This window comes from Taudactylus pleione, unplaced genomic scaffold (assembly GCF_031769625.1).
Source record: "Taudactylus pleione unplaced genomic scaffold, aTauple2 ptg000376l, whole genome shotgun sequence".
Taxonomy (NCBI): domain Eukaryota; kingdom Metazoa; phylum Chordata; class Amphibia; order Anura; family Myobatrachidae; genus Taudactylus; species Taudactylus pleione.
In genome coordinates this window covers 5,851,886-5,872,548 of record NW_028284777.1, presented here as the reverse complement: position 1 = coordinate 5,872,548, position 20,663 = coordinate 5,851,886, and the positions used below count along the sequence as shown (strand labels likewise).

Here is a 20,663-nt window from a genome sequence, read left to right as displayed (position 1 = left end):
AGTCCATTGGGAATGATGGTTCCCAAATTGAAGATCTATTTTGCTTCAAGACGTCGGAGTAAATTTTGATCTGTTCCCACCTCGAGCTGTTATAGGGATATGGCTAATGACCAAATGTTTCAGAGACTAGAGGCTGTGCTTCAGGTAATCAGATATCAGCAACCGTTTGGTCACTGATGTAAGGTCTAGATATGGCGACTCAGCCAGTGAATGAACACAACCAGTGAATTAACATTTTCAGATTTAAAGTATTACAATAAGCGTTCATTTTCTGAGAATCATAAGTGTCTAATTTTATGCTTTGATGCCTTCTGGTGGGAGATGGATTCTGACTGGATCCTGAAGTCACATGACTAGACTGCAAATGGATTTCTGTTTCTGGTTTGAACGAGTCTGAGCTGCTTTGCTCTTAAAAAACTAAAAGGTAATGTACAGCCTAATGTGTACTAAACACTAAAATATCCCTGGATCATGTTTATACCTCAATGCATATAAGCAAAGGCTTTAAAAGGGTTAGAATTTGATACCTGAGGTGAAAAACTACATGGGGTGTTCATTTACTGGATTACTGTTGTTTATTTCTTAAAATCAAGGTCAATTTAGGTTAATGTATACCAAATGGAAAAAACAGTACTAAAAAACATAATATTTAAATAACAATATTTAATGTAGCCAAGAATTGAATAAACGTTTACATTGTGTTCAATTACTGGGTTACAGGGGTCTATTTACTAAACAGTGTTAGGAGACAGAGTGAAAAGTGATAAGGTGCCAGCCAATCAGCTCGCAACTGTCATTTTTCAAACACAACCTGTGAGATGACAGTTGGGAGCTGATTGGCTTGCACCTTATCACTTTTCACACTGTCTCCTAACACTGCTTAGTAAATAGAACCCATAGTTTCCATAAAGTATTACAGTCTAATAAGCCTAGTTCTTTTTTTACAAACAGGTGGATTTTGGGGACCAATATTTGCCAAAATCTACAAGTGTTTTAGGTACAGCGAAGGAGCACTGAGCCTGATTCAGAGGTGCAGGCTATTGCAGCCATGAATGCCTCTATTGTCGCAGTGTGACTGCGTCCTTATGCTAATGCCGCAGCCGATGGGTTTCGTACAGAGATGCCCACTAGTTGTGGTGCTAATCCGATGCTTTGCTTATTAAGATGCACTATCGACCGAAACCATTGAACACTGCACCAGCCCTATGGAGGTGCAGATTCTGTGTGTGAACATGGCCGCCAGCATCACTGAAACTGTGGGAAAAAGCACAGTTACTGACCGCGATATGCCCGCGTCTGGCTAGCCACCCCTTGTTACCACTCAAAAAATACCCACTGAAATTGCCTCTCTCTGCGTTTAACTTCGATCGGTGACTTCTGGCGGTAAATTATCGAGACACATGCGTAGTACTGCTCGGATACACGTGTATGCTGAAAACATCAGCCTCTAGCGTGCCGCATCAGCTCACTGTCTGGTGCTTTGGAAGCTATTATCAGTGGCACTCTATTGCTGGATACACACAAGGCATCTAAACCCAGTGTATTTGGGTGAGACTTGCACAAAACTAAAACAATTGAATATCGCCCCTTCAGTTTAGATGGGCGGTCTGGCATGCAAAAACAAATGAATTTCCCCCTGAGTATTCAAGCAAGAACTTGAATAAAGATTAATATAGATGGGGGCCAAAACTTCATATATTAAATGATAATGTTATCTATACTAATTTAATTAGAATGTCCGTCTTTTTGTTCAAAGTTGGCGCAAAAATTACTGAACAGATTTTCATGAAGACCATCATTTTGTGGTGGAAACACCTAGAAATAACCTGCACTTTGTTTCATCTTGATCCTTCAAGTTAAAGTTGAGCAATAACAAAAACAAAATTTATTGACATCAATGCAAGAGATAGGTGTGGCACCATGTACGCGGCTGATAAAGTGTGTGTGGGGGGGGGGGTTAGAGCTGCTTTGTGCCTGCCTTCACATGAATAGGGTAGGCTACATAGTCTGTGCACATGGCACACACTGACATTGGCGTGAGTGGAGGGTGAAGGCGCTGCTGCCACCAGTCTGTATAGTGCTGCTGGTCATCACGTAGAACTTCCACGAAAGGGCCCCTGTTCAAAGCAATACAACTAGAACACTTCAAATAAAAAAATGTTTGGCAGAAGCGATTTCATCATGGGCGAAGCCGCGGGCCACGCTTGCTGTAGAGTATGAGGGAGAGTTTTATCCGGGAATAGTGAAAGATGAAATCTATAACTAAGCTGAAGTAAGCACCATGACCATGTTGGGTTTGACTTCTAGGAAATGGCCTAACAATAACATGGTGAAGGAAAAAAAATAATTGCTCTAAGTATAACTGGCTCAAGAGGATATGGAGTATAGTGTTCCAGAATACTTAAATGCTATTAAGAATCTTTTTTGCCTAGATTTAAGCATCAAATTAATTATTATTATTAATCTATTTGTAGTTCGATTTAACATACCATCGAAGTAAGTTGACCTGTTGCCTTTGTTTTATTAAAGTAAGTAACAGTGTTCAGTCATTGGTCTTGTGTGTTCATTTGCTGGCTCTGTGCGTTCAATCACTGGTAATTTCTGCACCTCTCCAGGTTTTTGGTTGTAAAATTCTAACTATTGCTACAATCTTTAAACCATATTTTTTTCAAAATGTAGCTATAGTAATGATGATGGTACATACAGAGATGTGTCTTCATACATCGAGCCTCAATACGCCCAATATGCCTGGCATGAGTGAGCCTTCAGGTACCGTGCTACTCTGCTAGCATTGGGCATCTTTGTTCCCTAAAAAATGCATCTTAGTAGCACTGCGATGCTAATAGGGCGCTAATTAATTTGATATGTGACGGAAAAAAAAAAATACGCCCGGCGACTGGGCTGTTTGCCGCGACTGCAGCAAAGAGGAGTGAGGACATATCTTTATCTCAAAACGTAATTTATGTTGTATCTGCTACATACACCATCCTCTTAAACAAGAGAATTTCCTTAAAATTATAATTTTCAAGTTATTTCAAGAGATCATCACTGTACCAATCATCTTTGGTGAGGATTGACGCAAGGTCCTAGATTGTAAGCTTGAGAGCAGGGTCTTCCTACCTCTATATCTGTCTGTTACTACCCAGTTTTGTTCTATTAATGATTCCAATTGTGAATGGGATATGTTGCATTCTCTAAGAAACTGTTAATAAATAAAAGTAATTCTGCCATTTTTTTTATTTTTCTGTCAGATACTTGTATTTCTGTCAGATTGAGGCAGCAATGTGTTGCTTTTCTTTGAGCAGTGTCTCTGTAAGTGATAGTATTGTTTACACTTGTAGAGTGATATTGATGTGGCTTTGTGATTAGGTTTTGGTCACAGTGAGAAGTAGTTCAGGCGTGCGGTTACGCTGTGAGGTGTGTAGTTATTGTGAAATAATACATGGGCATGTGATTTAGTGTGTCCAATCATGTTACAGGAATTTCTGTCATTTTATAAAATATATACACACACATATATATACATGCATATAAACACACACCAGACACTTGCTATTTGTGAAACATTTTAGAAGTCAGCTATTTCAGGGACATAAATATTTACTGCAGACTTAAATAATAATGTTGACAGGAAATTTACTGTCTCAAATATACAGTATCTCAAATATGCTTTACAGGAAACACCTAGTCCTCAAAGAGGTGGTGCGAGTAAGGAGGTACTTGTCCTTTTCATGTTCAAGGGGTCCAACTAGCTTGCTTGTAGCTGAAAAGTATTTCATACAGAAATAGAAAGCTTCAAAGTGGGGAAAAAGAAATGACTAACTGAATATAAGCTTTGCCTAAAAGATTTCTTAGCAATGTGTTCTGAAAGAAAAGTGTAAAAGAATAAAAAAAAAATCTTAAAAGTCTTTAATTTAATTCAAATAACAAAAACCAATCAAGATGAAGCTATCATGCCTGACAACAGGAAAGCCTGTCTTACAAAAAAAAAAAGTTTGCAATTAACCCAGACCACATATCCATACCTTGAAAAAAAACTATTTTTGATTTACCGTTTGTCAGTGTTCGAATGACAGACAAAAAGGCAAAGCTGAATGGTTAACAGTAAATACACAAATACACACACAAAAAGAGTTAGGAGTATAATAAATATTCTTTGAAAAAGAACCACAAAAGTAGCAGTAAGTTTTCACTTACTAATTATCTTTCAAGATCAGACACTTCATATATTCCACCATATCATGGACATACCACCTGTTTTAATGCTACAAGCTTAGAAGAGTATGTAGCTGAGAATTGTAGAATCCATATTTATTCTGCCAAATTATTTATTTTTTCCTTTTTGAAATATTAACACAATTATAAACCTACTTTAATGAACATTGCTAAAAAACTAAAATTATTTCATGCATATAAGATCCATTATTAGGACTAATGGTGAATGCGAAAAAATTTGAGTTTACGAGATCTGAAGATATTTCATATAAGTAGTCCTATTCACAAACATTTATATTTAGGCAAAGAGGTAATTCACTTGAGTTTAAATTATATTTTTTCCAATTTAGCTTTCTAACTATGAATTTCTAAAAGGGCATCTTTTCAATCTAAAATCATTAACCTTTCAAGTTTTTGTACAAATAAATAAATAAATAATAACTAATTTTCGACATTATACAGAAAAGCAATTTGGCAAAATAACTTCCACCAAACATGTTTTACTAGGATTTTGGCTAGAGATGAGCAGTTCGGTTTTACTCGGTTATGTTCGGATCTCAAAACCGGCATCATATTGGCTATCTGGCGTTTCAAGTGTTTTAAATAGAAAATGTAAAAAAATCTGAACTAATCTGAATTTGCGCTTATTTCGGCGAAAAAACCAAACCATTCATCTCTAATTTTGGCATATAATTTTGGATTATGGAACTGCAAAATTTTTATTTTTAAACTGCTATGATTTGTGTCTCAAGACAGAGCCATGCAAAGGAATGGAGGTTTGTTCTTTCACAGAGATGAGTTAATTAGCTTAAGATGGACTGACAGTAGCAAAACAACAAGAAAAATAAATTTATTAATTTATTATTTCTATTTTAAGAATCAAAGTGACATTGAAAGTCTGACAAGCCGAATATAGTTTATGATATTTTACTATTGTTTATCTTTTGCCAGCATTGGTCATTGTTTGCCATCTTCTGATATATATATATATATATATATATATATAATTAAATACTGAATTATCTTTTAACACTATAGCATTTCACCATTTCACCAACTTCAAATATCACTACAGCTTACAATAAGGATTGAAAAATTCCATTCAACCTCTATCTACCTGTTATTACCAAGTTTTGCTCTATTACTGGTTTTTCCAATTGTAAAGTGCAACGGAACATGCTGCGTTATATATAAGAAACTATTGTTGTTAATAATAATAATTCAAATACTGAACAACCTACCTCAAATGGTTCAGAATGCATTTCCAATTTGGAAATCTTGTCCTTGGTAGTACGTTTCAGATCTACATGACTTTCAAAAGACTCCTCATTGAAGTCCTCTTGCAGTGGTTTCAGATCTGGAGAATGAGTTGGAGCTTGATCTTGCCCATCCATAGGCCGCACATAAGCTGTGGGCTTTGGAGGCAAAGTACTTGTTTTTGAATTCAAATACGTTGGGAAGGTTTGTGCAGGAGGCACCAAGTTGGCAATAGTAGTAGAACCTTCCCTGTTCCCTGGATCAGTCAAAACAGGGGATTTGGTGGCATGGGTGCAAGATTTATCATGGCTTTGGCCACCACGCAACTTGGAATCGAATTGATGGCTGGAATGTATTGGGGACAATGGCTCAACTGGCGGTGACAAGGACGACAGAAGAGGAGAAAGGGCTGAGATGGATTCAGGGGAGAAGGACTGATCAGCAGAGGTATCATCTTGAGCTTTCTTTTCACTTCTCTCTACAGATGTAGTTCCAGTGTGCTGTTCCTGGACACGGTTATCCTGAAGAATCATGCGACTTTGGGTGTGACTCTTTACAAGCTCAGCAGAGGATAGCTCTGTAGCTGTACGCGAACTGTGCCGGGGGCCCAAAGACATGCTAGATGATTTTAGAGAACCCACAGACCGATTGGTACCACTATGGAATGAGTGTTGCCTATCAGACTTTCCATGTGAATTCATTGGTAAGGCACTTTTAGAGATGCCAAAAGGATACTGGTGGGACTCAGCACCAATCACCTCTTCATAATTACCCAGCATGCTTTGTATGCGACTCGACAGCTCATCTCCTTTGCTTGTCTAAAGGATAAAACATAATTATATATTACACACCTTGCAAATCTGTTTAATTGTAATTACACATACCTCAGCAAAATAAAAAAATACTTATGAAAATGTAGGGGCCAAGTAAGGGTTCCATTCCATCATAGTTAATGGACATTTTACCACAAAAGAACAAGTAACAAGGAATGTCCACTTACACTGCATATGCAGACAGCCTAATGTATGCGTCACTGGCCACCAAAGTGCACCTGTCCTCAGTGAAGCAACATGTTCTTAGTACATTGATAAGTTATAGTCAACCATTCAAAATATTTACATGTGTTTAGGCCACAGATGCCCTTTTGGACCAATTATATAAATGCTGTCTTTCTTTCTCTTTAAGTAAATAAATAAATATAAATACAAGCCTGCTCTGAAACCTCCAAAAAAAAAAAAAAATACAGGGAAATTGTATGGCATAGAGATCCTTTGATTTCTATGCTGCCCATGCATACAGCAATTATGTGTATCCTGGCTGGGACAATGATAAAATACAATCCCAGAAAAAACAACATAACACTGAGGCCCGTATTCAATTTGAGGCGAAAAGTCCATATATCTGCGATACTTTTTCGCCGATGACGTCATTTTCGCCTGTTTTGACTTTACTCCAAATTCAATTTGAAAGACTTTCCGCCTCAATGCAATGGGCGAAAAAGTTTCGTCTATGAATAGCAGGCGGAAAAAAGTGCAGAATTGGGGTTTTGGGGTGCATCGTTGCGGGAACCCCCCCTGCAGCCATCACACAGTCCCCCAAAGGTAAACTGTCAACATTTTTTTTAAAAACACTTGACACCCCAAAAAAGGACTTTGAAAAAGGGGGCGGAATAAAAAAAATTGGGGGGGACAAAGTTAAAAAACAGCGAAATAGACTCCAGGGGGTCCCCCAAGTATGCCCCAGGTGTTTTTAAGATTGCAGGTGCATGCGGAAGGTGGATTTTTCACGATATTTTTAAACTTCAAATTAGCAACTTTTAAATTTGATACCCCCCCATTTTCAAGTACCCCAAATTTGCTGGGAATATTTATTTTGTCCAGAAAAAATTTGCTAAATAGTATACTATTCTTCACCACTTAACCAAAAACGCAAACAGCACCTATTGAGCCCGTTGAAAAAGCCCAAATACCTTCAGCAGGGCTATTCGGGGGTACCCATAGTGTTCCCCCATGTCTGTGCATCTTTTGGGGGGGTGTCAGGCTGATTTCCCCAAATCTGACAGCACTTTCCGCCTGTTTCAGTTTCGCCGGGTGCAGTTTTCGTCTACTTTCAAATTGAATATGGGGATACGCAGGGACGCGCGCGATACTTTTCCGCCTACAAAACAGGCGAAGTAGGCGGAAAGTCTGGGAGGCGAAAAAGTATCGCTGGGCGAATCTAATTGAATACGGCTCTGAGTGATACACTTTAGCATGGATAACTGAACCAAAATTAGACTAAGGGGTAAATTTACTAAGAGTCGAGATGATCCCGATTTTCAAAGTGATTTATCTCGCTGGAATTCGCCAAAATTCGGGTGATTTAATCCCTTTTCTTTTACCAAATTTACCAACAGGTGATTTGAGGCTAAACGAGTTTGCCAATGATGAAGCAGAACGAGATATCTCTCCCGAGTAACTTGTTTTGCAGGAGATCACTCACCCGAGATTGCAGTGTTTTCTCTCTGCAAATCTCTCCTGAGCTAGCAGCCAGCACATATCAGTGAGATATGTGCTTGCTGCTTGTTTGTTTTCTCATGTAAAAATTAGAAAAATGTCTAAAAAAAAAAATAAAATTACGTGAGGTCCCCCCCCAAAACACTAACCAGCCCCGGGCTTGCCAGTCTGTCAAGGTTCTTAACATTACAGGGAAAAAAATGTGTAGGGATCCCCTGTAATGTAAGAACCAGCACAAGGCAGCAGGGACAGAGCTGGTTTTAAATATACGGAGAAAAAAAAAAATGACGTGAGTTCCACCGTATATTTAAAACCAGCCCTGGACCCTTTCTAATGGGGGACTGATGCCACAGCCAGGGGTGCCCTTTCACAGGGCCCCACAGCCACAGCATCAGCCCTGACCGTTAGTCAGCCCAGGCCAGGGATCCCTGGGGAGTTGGTGACCCCCCCCCAATAAAGGGGTCACCTTCTCCAGGGCACCCCTGGCCTAGGCTGATAGCCTGGGGCTATCCCCGCCACCCCTGGGTGGTGGGTGGCGGGTTGATAGTGTTTGGTGTAGCGTAAAAAATAGATTTATCATCATTGTCTTTACAGTGGATCTACAGGTCCCAGCAAGCCTCCCCCAAATGCTGGTACTTGGGTAGCCACAAGTATCAGCATGCGGGGCATTAAGGGCCCACTGGTACCTGTAGTACACCTGCAAAGAAATGGTTAAAAAAACACAACACACCTGGAAAATAAAGCTTTATTACATACATACTCACCTGTTTCCAGATGTTCACGTCCACTTGTCAACGTAAAGTATCCCTTCGAAATACCTGTAAAAAAAAGATCCACTACTCACCTTTATGTCCCACGATGTTCTCCGCAGAAATCCAGAGGGGCCCCGGATACAATGTAACAGCATGTTACTGCATGCTGTAACACTGTGCTACTGTCTGCTCGTGGGAATGAGCAGACTTCAGTCCTGGGCCGCTGGCCAATCAGCGGAGGCAAACATTAGCGGGCGCTCATTGGCTGGGGCCCACGGGGCTTGGCCAGTGAGCGCCTCCTCCACGTGGGTCCCAGCCAATGAGCGGCCGCTAATGTTAGCCGCCACTGATTGGCCAGCGGCCCGGGACTGAAGTCTGCTCGTTCCCACGAGCAGACAGTAGCGCAATGCAACAGCATGCAGTAACATGCTGTTACATTGTATCAGGGACCCGTCTTGGATTTCTGCGGAGAACATCATGGAACATAAAGGTGAGTATAGGATGTTTTTTTTACAGGTAAATCATGGGGATACTTTACGTTGACAAGTGGACGTGAACATCTGGAAACAGGTGAGTATGTATGTAATAAAGCTTTATTTTCCAGGTGTGTTGTGTTTTTTTTTTAACCATTTCTTTACAGGTGAACTACAGGTACCAGTGGGCCCTTAATGCCCGCATGCTGGTACTTTGTGGCTCTCCAAGTATCAGCATGTGGGGGAGGCTTGCTGGGACCTGTAGATCTACTGTAAAGACAATGATGATTAATCTATTTTTTTACACTACACCAAACACTATCAACCCGCCACCCGCCACCCACCACCCAGGGGTGGCGGGGATAGCCCTGGGCTATCAGCCTAATCCAGGGGTGCCGTGGAGAGGGTGACCCCTTTATTGTGGGGGGTCACCAACTCCCCAGGGATCCCTGGCCTGGGCTGACTAACGGTCAGGGCTGATGCTGCGGCTGGGGGGGCCCGGTGAAAGGGCACCCCTGGCTGTGGCTTAGTCCCCCATTAGAAAGGGTCCAGGGCTGGTTTTAAATATACGGAACTCACTTCATTTTTTTTTCCGTACATTTAAAACTAGCTCTGTCCCTGTTGCCTTGTGCTGGTTTTTACATTCCGGGGATCCCTACACATTTTTTTCCCTGTAATGTTAAGACCCTGGACAGGCTGGCAAACCCGAGGCTGGCTAGTGTTTTGGGGGGGACCTCACGTCTTTTTTTTTTTTTTACAAATTATCCCTATTTTTCCCAGTTACAGAAAGAAACGTGCACAAATCCAAAATGATTTGTGTATGTTTCTTACCATCTCGCAGCTCAGGGGGTTGAGAGTTTGAAAAGTGATTTTGTCAGAGTTTGCTCCTATCTCACCCGAGCTTGTCATCCCAATTTTTGGTAAATTTGAGAGATGTACGTTTTAGGTGAAAAGTACTTCCGATTTGGCCCAATGGTGATAAGATTTGAGATTGCTATCTCACTCGAGTTTTACGAGAGAGATGAGAGAAATTTCTCTCTAACTCACCTGACTTCGCCTTAGTAAGTTTGAAAGCAGGGAAAAAATAAATCAATAAATCACCCGAGATGGTCATCTCGACCTATCTCGATTCTTAGTAAATTTACCCCTAAATGTGTTTTTTTGGGGAAGGGGGTTTGTAAAAAAAAAAAAACTGCCTTTCACTTTTCCTGGCACAATACACGGATGTGTCCTCATATATCTAGCCTCAATCCTCCATGTAGCGTGAGATGCCTGGTGCTAGTTAGTCGCCAGGTCCTGTGTGACTGTGCTAGCGTAAAGCTTTTTTTTTTTTCGTCTGAAAATGCGTCTTAATAGCAATGCAATGAAACTATGATGCACCATGAGACTGCACTGATTAATGTGATATGCAACATCTGTGTATCTGTGTGCAACTTCATCTGTGTACAATCAACAACGGAATAAAAGCCATGGCCTCTGTGTCGTAGTACTTTATGTATAGATTCTGACACAGTTCCACACAGTTATACAAGTGTATCATGTCAAGTTAAACAGTGTAGTCTCCTGGTGTGTGTTATTCACATCGCATTGTGACAGACATTTTTAAGCCAAAAAGATGCTTGGCGCTAGCAGATACGCCCGACACCTGGCTTGCCAAAAGGTCTGTTTGATGCAACTGCAGCAATAGTGTATGAGGACACATCTGTACCACACAGAGTTTTTGACTCTGATTCAGCTGTGCAAAATATACAGTGAGAGACATTAGGAAATGTTCAGCAGGGTTATTGTAAAATGTTTTGTTACAGTAATAGAAAAAGATACGGAATAAATAAAATGATTAACACCTCTTTAAACTATTACAAGACGTAAATGTTATCAGTGAATATACCTTATAGGGCTCCGGAAAAAGAGGAGCATTATCACTGAAAGAATCTTTCTCTTGAAGAGCTTCTTGATTTCGTCTCTCCCGTTCTCTGATGCGAAGCAAGTTCCTATCTTCATTGTATAAGCTGCTAAGAAAATCAAAAGATAAAAATCATGATATTATCTTGACCAATTAAAAACACATTCCACATTGTACTGTGCTATATTTTGGCACAAGCTGAAGAGGGAGAAAAATCCAAATATCTAACAAAAGACTGTACAATCCTCTATTACACTAAGCTGCAAATTGCAGACAAATATTTGCATGAAACATCTATTTGTACAGGGACATGCATGTCTTATGCTGGGTACACAATAGACGATAAGTCGTCTGATCCGGCGGAATGGACCGACATATCGGGCCCTCCGTCGGCCCTACATGCAGAGACTATGGGGGTTGTCGTTAGCGAGGGCCATGCTGCCGAATGCAGCATGAACCCCGCCGTTGCTCCATCGCTGCCGGCATCAGCTGCCCCACCGGGTTCCGTCACTGAAGATGTCAGGCACGCTAGACAACGTCTAGTGTGTACCCAGCTTAAGCACGGCAAGATGGCATAAACTGCAAAGGTGCAAAATGTTCCTCCTGATAAGGTGGGCAGACCAGTGCATTATTTGCTGAATGTGGGCCTGCTGCAGAAAGAGACAGTACTGCAACAAGCCCGCATTCAGCAAAGAACACAATGAGCCAAAATGCCAGAACTAGATTTTGTATTGCAGAAGAGGTCCCAAAACCTCTGGCATTTTTAAATCCATTTTACAAGGGTTCCTAAAGTATGTAAACAGGTCTGGCACTGAAAAGCATTGTTTCTATTATGTTGGCTCTTTCTTAGCACCATAATAGCATTTTTCTGATTTATATTAGTTCCAATTTTTAGCATTTAACACATATAAATGCAATGGATATAAACAAAGTATTTTAATATATATGGTGCATTGCCTTGTCCACAAAAAGATCTTACTCTTCACTTAGGATGTAAGGAAGGTCTTTGGCTATAGAGCGCCTTCCGCCACGATTCTCAAAATGTAGAAAATGCAAGAAAAATGGAGAATGCCTTAAAGCACACATATACGCATATATATATATATACACACACACATACATATATACACATAGATATCTATCTGTCTAAAAAATTTGGTGAATGGTCTGATATATATGTATGCAACACTTGCATCAAGGGCGCTCATGCGCGCTGACATGCATGGACATGTCTGGACCTGCCCCCAGTCAGGGTTTGCCCGAGGCCACCACCGCACTGACACTGCATTCATTTCAACAGAGTGCCCCAAGCAGTGTGCGTCGAACAGCAATGGAGCAGAGACACAACATTAAGTTCCGCTTCAAATTGGGTAAATCGTCGACGGAAACCCTCGAAATGTTGGTGAAAGTGTACGGGCAGGATGCGGTGAGTAGAAAATGTGTGTATGATTGGTTTGCATGCTTTCACAGTGGCAAGGAATCGGTGGAGGACTAGCTCCATTGCTCAAACACACACACACACACATATATATATATATATATATAAAAAATTAAATATTCACCCCTTCTGTGTTGGTGAACAAATAGAAAGCCAGCTGTACAAACCATGTAGCCATTTCCTTTAAGATATATTTTCCATTAAGGCAGGGGTTCCCAAATTCAGTCCTCAAGACACCTTACAGTCCAGGTTTTAAGGATATCCATGCTTGTGCATAGATTGTATAATCAAACTGACTGATGTACTAATTAAGTCACCTGTACTTAAGTATGGATATCCTAAAAAAATGGAATGTAAAGGTGCATACACACTAAATGATATTTTGCATGATTTGGCTGATTCCGACACATCGGAAAGACAAAACGTGCAAATCGAGCAGTGCCCACTAGCCGTTTGTCGTATCCTCAGATCTTGCCTACATGCAGTAAGATATGGCAATCTCGTTAACAAGATTAAGGTCGTTGGTCAGACTGTAATATTGCACAGTTTATGCAAGATATCGTTTGTCCGGGAGTGCCGGGGAGTTGACGACAGTATCTTTTGCGAGTCATCTAGTGTGTAGGCACCTTTAGGGTGCCTTGAGGGCAGAGTTTGGGAACCACTGTGTTAAGGTATTGTGCCGACGCCCAAATTTGTCTTTGTTGCACATCAATTTTTCATTGCATTACTTCTTTCCTTAATTTTTTCCACAAGGCTCCTCCCCAGATGTAATATAAAATATATAAAAAAAATAAATAAAAGGAGGTACATCATGCATACTACACGTAAGATCTCTTAAAAGGAGAAAGCTACATGGTTCACACAACTGGTTTGATATTTGTTCACCAACACACAAAGGGTGGAGATTCTCTAATATTATACTTTGGTATTTTCTTCATCCCCTTTTCTACATCATAAGTGAAGAGTAAGCTATTTCTGTTGGAAAGGAACTCCCCCATATGTTAACATACTTTGTTTATATTTGATTATTTTTTGTATGTTTTAGTGTTATACTATTGTCCTACACAGGCTTTGGAAGCTAGAGGTGCTATGAGGAGTCTGTTAATATTAAAAATAAATTGGACAACCTACTGTGAGATCTAAAATTGTACAATGCCAGTGTTATGAGGCCTTAATGGAGTTTCAAGAAGTTGGACATAACACATATAGCGGGACTTTTTCTGGTTTAGCGTGTTGCCAGTCAGCCTTTCATCCAACTCCAAAATTATTATTCTACACATTTTCTCAGACAGCAGTTACTTGCAACTGGGCAACAGTTTGCCTTTTTCTCTATAGTTCACCTGTATGATGCAATCATATGGGTGTGGCATACCACGTCAACATTCAGAATGTCGACACCATTATGTCATCATGGACACATTGACATTGGTCATGTCGACATTTACAAAGTCAACACTAATATGCCCAAAATGACAAGATTATGCATGTCGACAGTACTATTTTACCCAACAGCAGCAGTGAAAAGAGGAAATAAATTAAGAGACAGCCTAAGAATTATAAAAAGCAAGAATTCAAACTACAATTTTTTCTTTTGCCAGCATAACAGACCACAGTCCTGCAAATAGTTATATAAAGCATCTGCACAGGCACAAGGAAATAAATACCCTTTACATTTTCTTCCCTTCATAAATAAGATCCCATTCTGGAGATCCAGGTGGTATCAATTAATTTTCTAGAGACATGATACAACAAATCTTAACAACTTGGCAAACCTGAAAGTGTGGTAAGTGCCATTCAAAACTTCCATACTATTTATGTTTTGAGTATGAAGGAACCTATCACACCCAGACATTGAGGGATAAAACTTAAAATGATCATGATCGGAGGGGGGGGGGGGGGGGGGGGGAGCTCCCTACTTTCCATCATCCTACGATGAACCCTACGCTCCAATGTTGGCAAAAACTTAGACATCTCCCAGCTTTAACTCAAGAACCTCATTACTCACATCTCCGATTCATAACACAGAATTTCCACCGGGACTGTCCCCTCACCCCAACCTGGTCTCAACAAGGTGTAATGAGTCTCTCAACTGGTGTATGCAACAGGTTTACGGTCCTTTGCAGACCTCCAAAGTATTTATGGTTTTCCGTTTACTTCGTTCCGGTTATACCTGCAAATTAGACACACTCACCTCACTACCGGCACGCACGGGGTTGTGGAATCCGACACCTTTCAAATAGCTTTGCCTTTCCCAATCACATCCTAAGCATTTAATATCTAACATATCAAGCATGTCTAACTGCTTCCACAGACCATATGCCAAACTATACCCTTGACATGGCAAAAATAAATGTCCAGAGAATTGACCGAAGACTAGTGGTCTCAGGTGTTTACCTACACATTTGCTAGTTCCTCTTCGATACAAGTGTGCAAGACTCAATACAAGATATTATCTCGCTGGTATAGATGCCCTGTGCACCTCCACAAAATGTTTCTTGGTCTCTCTGATTTCTGCTCCAATCCACATTTGGTGGCTATTATTATTATCCTTTATTTATATGGCGCCACAAGGGTCCCGCAGCGCCTTACAATGTACATAAACAAATGAGCACACAAGAAAACAGTTATTAACAGTACAAACAATGCAGGACAGATACATGATTAATACATTGCTGCATAACACTTAGATAAGCAGCATGGTGTCAGCAACCAAGGGTGTGGTACGGTTGTATATTAAAGTATAATCAAGTGAAGGTGAAGCACATGAGGGAAGAGGGCCCTGCTCGTGAGAGCTTACATTCTAAGGGGAGGTGGCAGACAGACTGGGGTGACACAGATGGGCTGGATACAAGGGTGACAGTATTATAACATTTATGTAAAGGTTAGTTTAAACTTAAGAGGAAAGGACAATGAGTTGATCCAAATTTCACCAAGCCTCAAGATTTAGGGCCACAACCAAGGTCCATTAGAGGGGTCAATTTGCTGCGTCGTTCGGTATGGCATAGTTGGGGTGGATAAGCAGATTGCATGAGGAGGTCAGGGTGGATGTGAGCAGCATTGGGAATCCAGGTACAGGCACAATCCATAGGCATGGTGGTAGTGTGGTGGTTTTTAAAAACCAGTCCTAATAGCAGGAATAGTTGTTTTGTTAGTTTCTCCTTCTGTTCTCCTCCTTTTTAACTCCTGAATAACTCCGGCTTCAATTTAAAAATTCTAGTTTACACTTAAAATATAAGAACTCTTGCAAACGCAGCCCTTGCTTAGCAGCCCAAAATGTAAGTAATAAGTATGGCTGAAACCAGGTGTCCACACTGATTCTGCCCCTCCCCAAACAGTAAAGGGTCAGCAAGCAGATAAACAAATGGTGAGAGGACAACCCACAAACACAGATACAGAGTAAATTCCTGCCTTGGTACAGATTTTAAAACTATATGAAATTCTCTATAGTTAGATTACCTAGCAATTTTAAAGGCTGTGTAAAAGAAACACCAAGCAGGAAGATATGCTGGGAGCAGTAGTTAGATTACCTGTGGATGATAAGAAATTAAAAATCACATCAGTCTTTCCCAGGTCGAAGTATAGTTAGTAATAACTCGTGAATAACTCCGGCTTCAATTAAAAAATTCTAGTTTACACTTTAAATTAAGCACTTAAAATATAAGCACTCTTGCAAACGCAGCCCAGGCTATGAGCCTGATTCAGCATGGATCGCAATTGCAACTTCATACGCAGTTTGGCCGATTGTTGCGTACCGCACATGTAACGCAATGCACATGAGCGGCGACCGCACTGCGATTACGGATGCACGGTGGAATCCATCGCAGATTGAGGGACAGGTCATGAGCGTTTGGGGGTAGTGACGGGGGAGTGGTTGCAGAAACGCAGGCATGCCTGTCCATTTGAACGCCGTTGCATTGGCATGCATAAATTAGCCACTGTTACTGCCTATGCAGCTTGAATATTCACTGCGTGCGACGATACTTGCAATTTCTGAGACAGATCAGACCTGCTGTAATTCTGCGTGACGGGCTGATGTTACCGATGTATAAGCAGGACGCAAAGTATTACAGATGTGAGAAAGCAGTAGTGGGCGTCTCTATGCTGGCTGAGCGATGGAAGACAGTAGCATATTTTCGCAGCTTCATCACATGCGATTACGCACCTGCGATATGTGCTGAATCAGGTCTTATGTTCGGTATTTAGTGGTTTCTGGCTGCAGGTCCGTGAGATCTCAGAAAAGATCAATTGTCTCCCACTCCCAGATACACCTAAGTTTTGGCTTCTTAATTTTATGGACATGCCCATCTCACAATTTAAAAAGTCCTTACTCAGCCACCTTATGAATGCAGCGAGAGCAGTTATTCCTTGCCTTTGGAGATCTACTATCCCAACCCTCTATCTCTCAGTGGTTCCAGAGGATTGACCTCTATATGACCATGGAGGACCTTACATCCTCTTTAAACCAGTCATCCTCAGCCTTTACCAGAACTTGGTTCGCCTGGCTGGACAGGAAACACCGGACTATACTTCCCACTTTGCATCCACTCCCTCCAACTCATCTTAGTAAATATGGTGGTGTTGCCATTTCCTTTCCCTTATACATTCTGTTTATTCTCTACTCTTTCTTTATATCTCTTAATATTGGTAAATCTTATTGTTACAAATTGTTTTAAACAAAGCCTTCCACCTGTAATACCTTGGTACAGATCCACTGCTACTATTGTCTTTTTATTTCCTTCAATAAAAACAGATTGCACAAAAAATACTTAAAACGTTATTAAGTGAAAAAAAAGTGAAAAAAACATTAAATGGTAAATACACTATAGTGCTATTAAAAAGGAAAGAGGGACATGAAAAGAACAGTCAAGGTGCATACACACAAATTTTTGAACGATTATCGTTCACTTTCTGAGTTAAAACGATGAACGATTATCGTTCATGTGAGTTCACGTTTGTAGTTTAGTCAGACCAACTCAATGATTTTCAGTAAGGGAATATGCAAAAATCGTTTGTAGTTCAAATAAATCATTCATTCCATTTAATAAATGATCGATTTTAGTAAACGATTTTCGTTCATTTTTCCCTTGAAAAAAATGAAAGGAAATCGTTTACTAAAATCGTTCATTTACAAAATCGTTGTGTGTGTGCACCTTTAGCAATGGTGCTAGACTCTTTAATTATTCAGCAAACAGCACATATTCAGTACCGACAGTCTGTATCAGCACAGACGGTGTAATACATAAGGTGCATACACACACACGATTTAGTAAATGAACGATTTTAGTTAATTATTTTCGTTAATTTTGTTCAAGGGAAAAATGAACGAAAATCGTTTACTAAAATCGTTCATTTACTAAATGTAATGTACGATTTTTTTGAACTACAAACGATTTTTGCATATTCCCTTACCGAAAATCGTTGAGTTGGTCAGTCTGACTGAACTACAAAACTATAAACGTGAACGCGCATGAACGATAATCGTTCATCGTTTTAACTCAGAAAGTGAACGATAACGATATAGTTATCGATAATCGTTCAAAAAATCATTGTGTGTGTATGCACCTTTAGCATTACTGCCTCACCGCACTGAGGGCCTGATTCTGACCCGCTCTGGTGCCCTAGAGCTCCGTCGTGCGCGAGACCCGAATAGCGACAGCCAAGCCGTTGCTATGGGTCTCGCGCACCAAAGGGGGCCTTGCTGTCGATGTTGATTGACAGCATGCCCCCTTTGGTGGGCGTGCCGGGGGCGTTGCTGCCCAGACGGAGGCGTTCCCATGGGAACGCCTACTGTCTGGGGCCGGCCCCACTGACATCACTAGTGATGTCAGTGGGAGTGCTTTTGGCTCTGATAGAGCCAAAAGCACTCCTGAGCTTGCGGCAGCGAGACCCTACCGCAGGGTCTCGTTGCAAGCCCGATGGTCAAGACCATCGCGACCATCTTTTTGGCCGCTCGCATAAGCTGAGGGTGGTCACCCACAACTATGCGAGTGGCCAGGAGGCCGCTCCAATATTAGGAAGGAGGGCCCTGATTCAGAGCGAGCGCTCTTGTCAGAGCGTCCAGCTCTGAATCAGGCCCCGAGTTTGTGGGTTAGATTCCCACTACGACCCTAACTGTCTAGAGTTTGTATATTCACCCTGTGCTTGCGTGGGTTTCCTCCCAGACTCCAAAAATATACTGGTAGGATAATTGGCCCGCAACAAAAAATTAACCCTAGTGAGTGTGTGCGCGCATGTGGTAGGGAATATAGATTGTAAGCTCCACTGGGGCAGGGACTGATGTGAATGGCCAAATAGTCTCTGTTAAGTGCTGCGGAATATAATATTATATATATATATATATATATATATATATATATATATATAGTTATATTGTAATAAATATTAGAAAGGCTCGAGGCATTTTCGATCAGTGCGGTTGAATAGGGGCGTCACGCCATAGAGGGCGCACCCCTCCCGGCCATTCCCGATTTCAGCGGGACAGTCCCATTTTTTGGCCACTGCCCCACAGTCCCGCGGGAGGTTGGGAGGCCGGCACCGGAGAAGAAGAATGGACGCCCCAGCCCAGCTACTGAAGTAGTGCTGGGCTCGCCCCAAGCCGGACGTTAAATGGGAGGCGCGCCCCCAAATAGCGTCATTTAGGGTGTGTGGCCTATGGCGCACAAGATTTGGGGCATCTGGGTCCCTCGCCACACAGGGCGCAGCCAATGCTGGAGCCGGCCCTGCTGTTAGCAATTGTTCTGAAGGTCCCAGATAAGGCATTGAGAAATGCTTAGTTGATATATGTATAATTTCTTACAGGAGTAGCGATAGTGGTTTTAACAAGCTACAGATAACTGGACAATTAGCTTTTCTCATGTTTGTCGATGAAAGCAGGTCACTCAAGATCAACAATCTTAATTTGTGTTTTAAATATGCACATTTTAGTGATCTATGTCTATTACTTTCACTAGCATCAAAAAGTGACAATGGTAGACAAGAGGTAGTACCATTCCTTGAATGTCCATAGCCTTATTTATCCATAATAAAAATCTATGAATTAATGTTACAAAGTTTCTCTAAAAAACAGACCACCACAAAAAGGTTTGTTGCCAAACTTTTATTTGAATCCAAAAATGCCTGGTCATAAGCAGGTCAAGCTTAATAACCACACAGTCATATATGACCGTTCCAGTAAATACAAAAGCACTGCATCCATTATATATGCAAAGTCTCACATGTGAACATACCCTAATTCTGTGTCTAGAAAACCTATATAATTACATGTTGTTTACAGTAAGGTGTCTACATGCAAAGCCTCTAAAGTTTTACAGTATAATATGACATTAAGTACACAGGATTGATCATAAATATTTCTCAGATTTAATCCACAAAATCAGAACAACCTATGTAAAAATCAAGTAAAGACAGTGTTTGACATTAAAAAGGGTCATGTTGTTCAGAGCAAATACCATGCATGAGTGCTAATACTCTAAAAACAAATGTCCACTTTGTTCTATTTCGCTCCTTTGCAGCAGACTGCTATATTAGGAAGGAGGAGCTTCTGTAACAAAACATTGGTTGGAAGGCTGAATGTGGCATAAAGCTGGGTACACACTAGATCGACGGGTCAACTGGGCGGGCATTTAAATTGCCCGCCAAGTTGAATTGCCAATCACCGCCAGGTCCCTGCAGTATGTGTACGGGCGATCGGCCGGTCGCCTGTACACACCAGCAGATGACTGATCTATCTTTCAGATATTACAGCCATCTATTGTGCTGCACAGCAGATCGGATATGTCTGTGAACAACGTCGTTCACAGACATATCCGCCGTACACACCTAGAGATGGATTTTATATATATAATATATATATATATATATATATATAATGCCCATTCAATCGAACGAATGATAAACCTATTATCAGTGTGTACCCAGCTTAAGACAATTAGTCTGTGGTGAATATATATGATGCTTTCTTACCTCTGCAAATTGAAGAAAACCGCCAATTCCAATTACAGATAATTAATTTTCCTTAAATTACTCCACAAGAACCAATGGCACGTATCCCCTGACTAGATCTACGGAGGACTGCTGCAGATATCAGAAATATCCGCTGCGGTCCCCCTTTTACAACTGCAAAAGCAGCCT

At 40.9% G+C, this 20,663-nt stretch overlaps 1 protein-coding gene across 2 annotated transcripts in view; it reads right to left on the bottom strand.

The window, feature by feature from the left end:
- AFF1 (ALF transcription elongation factor 1) overlaps positions 1-20,663 on the bottom strand; it is a 171,359-nt gene that overhangs the window by 125,189 nt on the left and 25,507 nt on the right. The window contains exons 2-3 of one of the 2 annotated variants that reach the window (XM_088445048.1): positions 11,081-11,204; positions 5,457-6,290 (exon numbers count right to left, since the gene is read on the bottom strand). In XM_088445048.1, coding sequence (XP_088301174.1) covers positions 5,457-6,290; positions 11,081-11,204 — 958 coding nt within the window. The remainder of the gene's footprint in view (positions 1-5,456; positions 6,291-11,080; positions 11,205-20,663) is intronic. The other variant, XM_088445049.1, reaches the window with a different exon arrangement.